The sequence below is a fragment of the Carlito syrichta genome, unplaced genomic scaffold, assembly GCF_000164805.1.
Source record: "Carlito syrichta isolate Samal-C Ts95f unplaced genomic scaffold, Tarsius_syrichta-2.0.1 Scaffold153566, whole genome shotgun sequence".
NCBI classification, from domain to species: Eukaryota; Metazoa; Chordata; class Mammalia; order Primates; family Tarsiidae; genus Carlito; species Carlito syrichta.
Genome location: NW_007097662.1, coordinates 425841 through 427595, shown reverse-complemented (window position 1 = coordinate 427595; position 1755 = coordinate 425841). Strand labels below are relative to the sequence as shown.

The window sequence follows — 1755 nt, the reverse complement described above, 5'->3', positions numbered from 1 at the left end:
CCCGCGGCCCAGGCCTTCTTTGTCCTGCGGACACTCTCCAAACGCCCGCACTGCCCGGTTTGGGGTGGGGGTTGGCGCCGGACCTCCAGGGCCGAGAAGAGCCGGGGCAGACGGGAGGCAGGACAAGGCAGCAGCACCCCGCAGCGGCCACTGGTCGCCTGGGTTCCCCGCAGCTTGACAATTCTCGCCCTTGTCCCACTTGGCAGACGAGAGCTGAAGGCCTAGCGGCCAGGGGTTTTGACAGGTGGCTCGGTTGAGGAGCCCGGTGAGGGCGAGGAAGAGGGTGGACGGGGCTGAGGGGGGTGTTTCTGCTCCGGGACCTGTCCCTTGTCGCCCGGAGTAGGTGGCAGGAAGCGGTCCTGCCACCTCTTCTGCAGTCAGCCTGGAGGTCGCCAGCCCAGCACCTGCCCAGCTCCCAAGTGAGACGGCAGAGCCGGACTCCGGACCCCACACTCCCAGGGAGGCGCCTGCTGAATGGACGCCAGCGCGCCCCCCCCCAGACCCCTGGGAGCCACACTGGGAAGAAGCCTTGCAGCCACCGTGCACCAAGGGAGCCCTAACCCCATCACACCCAGGACTACCTCAATGGGGTGCACAGAGGCTGCCCTGGACCTAGCCAGGTGTCAGGAATCTGAGTCTGGACAGATAGGGAGGAGGGAGGGGTGGCACTCAGGGCATACCGACTGCTCTTGGCCACTCCTGCCTCCTGTACCCCCTCTCTCCCACCCCAGGACCAATCAAGTGGGAGGCTGACGTGGGCAGGATGGGGGAGGAAGTGGCCACAGAATGAGAAAACAAGAATCGAGAGGGGGATCCCCAGAATCAGGCTTTGGGGCGGGGGCATGGGAGACAGGAAGGGAAGGGACACAGGAACAGCCTGTGGCAGAGGAGTGCAGTGAGAGCTGTGGCAGGGCCGGGTGGCTCCCAGGGCCTTGTCTTCTTGGGAAGCCCTGGCAGCCTCACAAACCATTCCCTGTGCCTCAGTTTCCCATCTGGCCATGCCCTGGGGACTCCCTCAAATCCCTGCAGCTCATTTGTCTGCAGCAGCCACAGTGCTTCCTGTGGGGCATCCGTGTGTCCCATGGGCCCCCTGTATCTAGCTCCGGGCCCCACTCCAGGCTATTCAGCCACAGATGTGTTCAAACCCAGCCACGGTGACAAAAACCAGGACAGATGGCCTCCCCGGCACCCACAGGGCCAGGTTGCTTAAGAGTTCTAACTGGGAGTCAGTCAGCCCTGGTTCACGTCCCAGTACCCTCTCATTAGCAGCATGGCAGTGAGTCTGCTCATCTGTGAAGTGGGGCTGTGAGCAGCACCTGGTAGTGAGGGCAGTTGTGAGGGTCCGAGGAGCCCCTGGCCAGCCAAGTCCCATCAGTTGGTCTACCTGGCACCACGCGGGTAGTGGAGGACCCACCAGGCCTCAGCATCCTCCTGCATTAGTTGTTTCCACCCGCAGAGCTGGGAGCAAGATGCACTGTCTTGATTCTTGTAGTTCAAGTCCAGTTGGCCCTGCCTTTCACAACGGCTGGTATGATCTGTTGGGCCCAAAGTATCATTGCCAACACACCCTCTCCTGGATGTTTTTGTTTTATTACTATGAAAATTTGCAAATATAAAAAAGCTGAAGCCGGCTCGATGGCTCAGCCTGTAATCCCGCGCCTTGGGAGGCTGAGGTGAGTGGATTGCCTGAGTCCGCGGGTTCAAGACCCGCCTGGGCAACTTGGCAGACCTCATCTCTACAATAAAAAAAAGAAA

At 60.9% G+C, this 1755-nt stretch overlaps 1 protein-coding gene across 1 annotated transcript in view; it reads left to right on the top strand.

The window, feature by feature from the left end:
• Positions 1-1755, top strand: part of CMTM3 (CKLF like MARVEL transmembrane domain containing 3) — a 7757-nt gene that overhangs the window by 512 nt on the left and 5490 nt on the right. Inside the window, exons 2-3 of the mRNA XM_008050653.2 lie at positions 1030-1154; positions 1628-1673. Of these exons, the coding sequence (XP_008048844.2) occupies positions 1030-1154; positions 1628-1673 (171 nt within the window). The remainder of the gene's footprint in view (positions 1-1029; positions 1155-1627; positions 1674-1755) is intronic.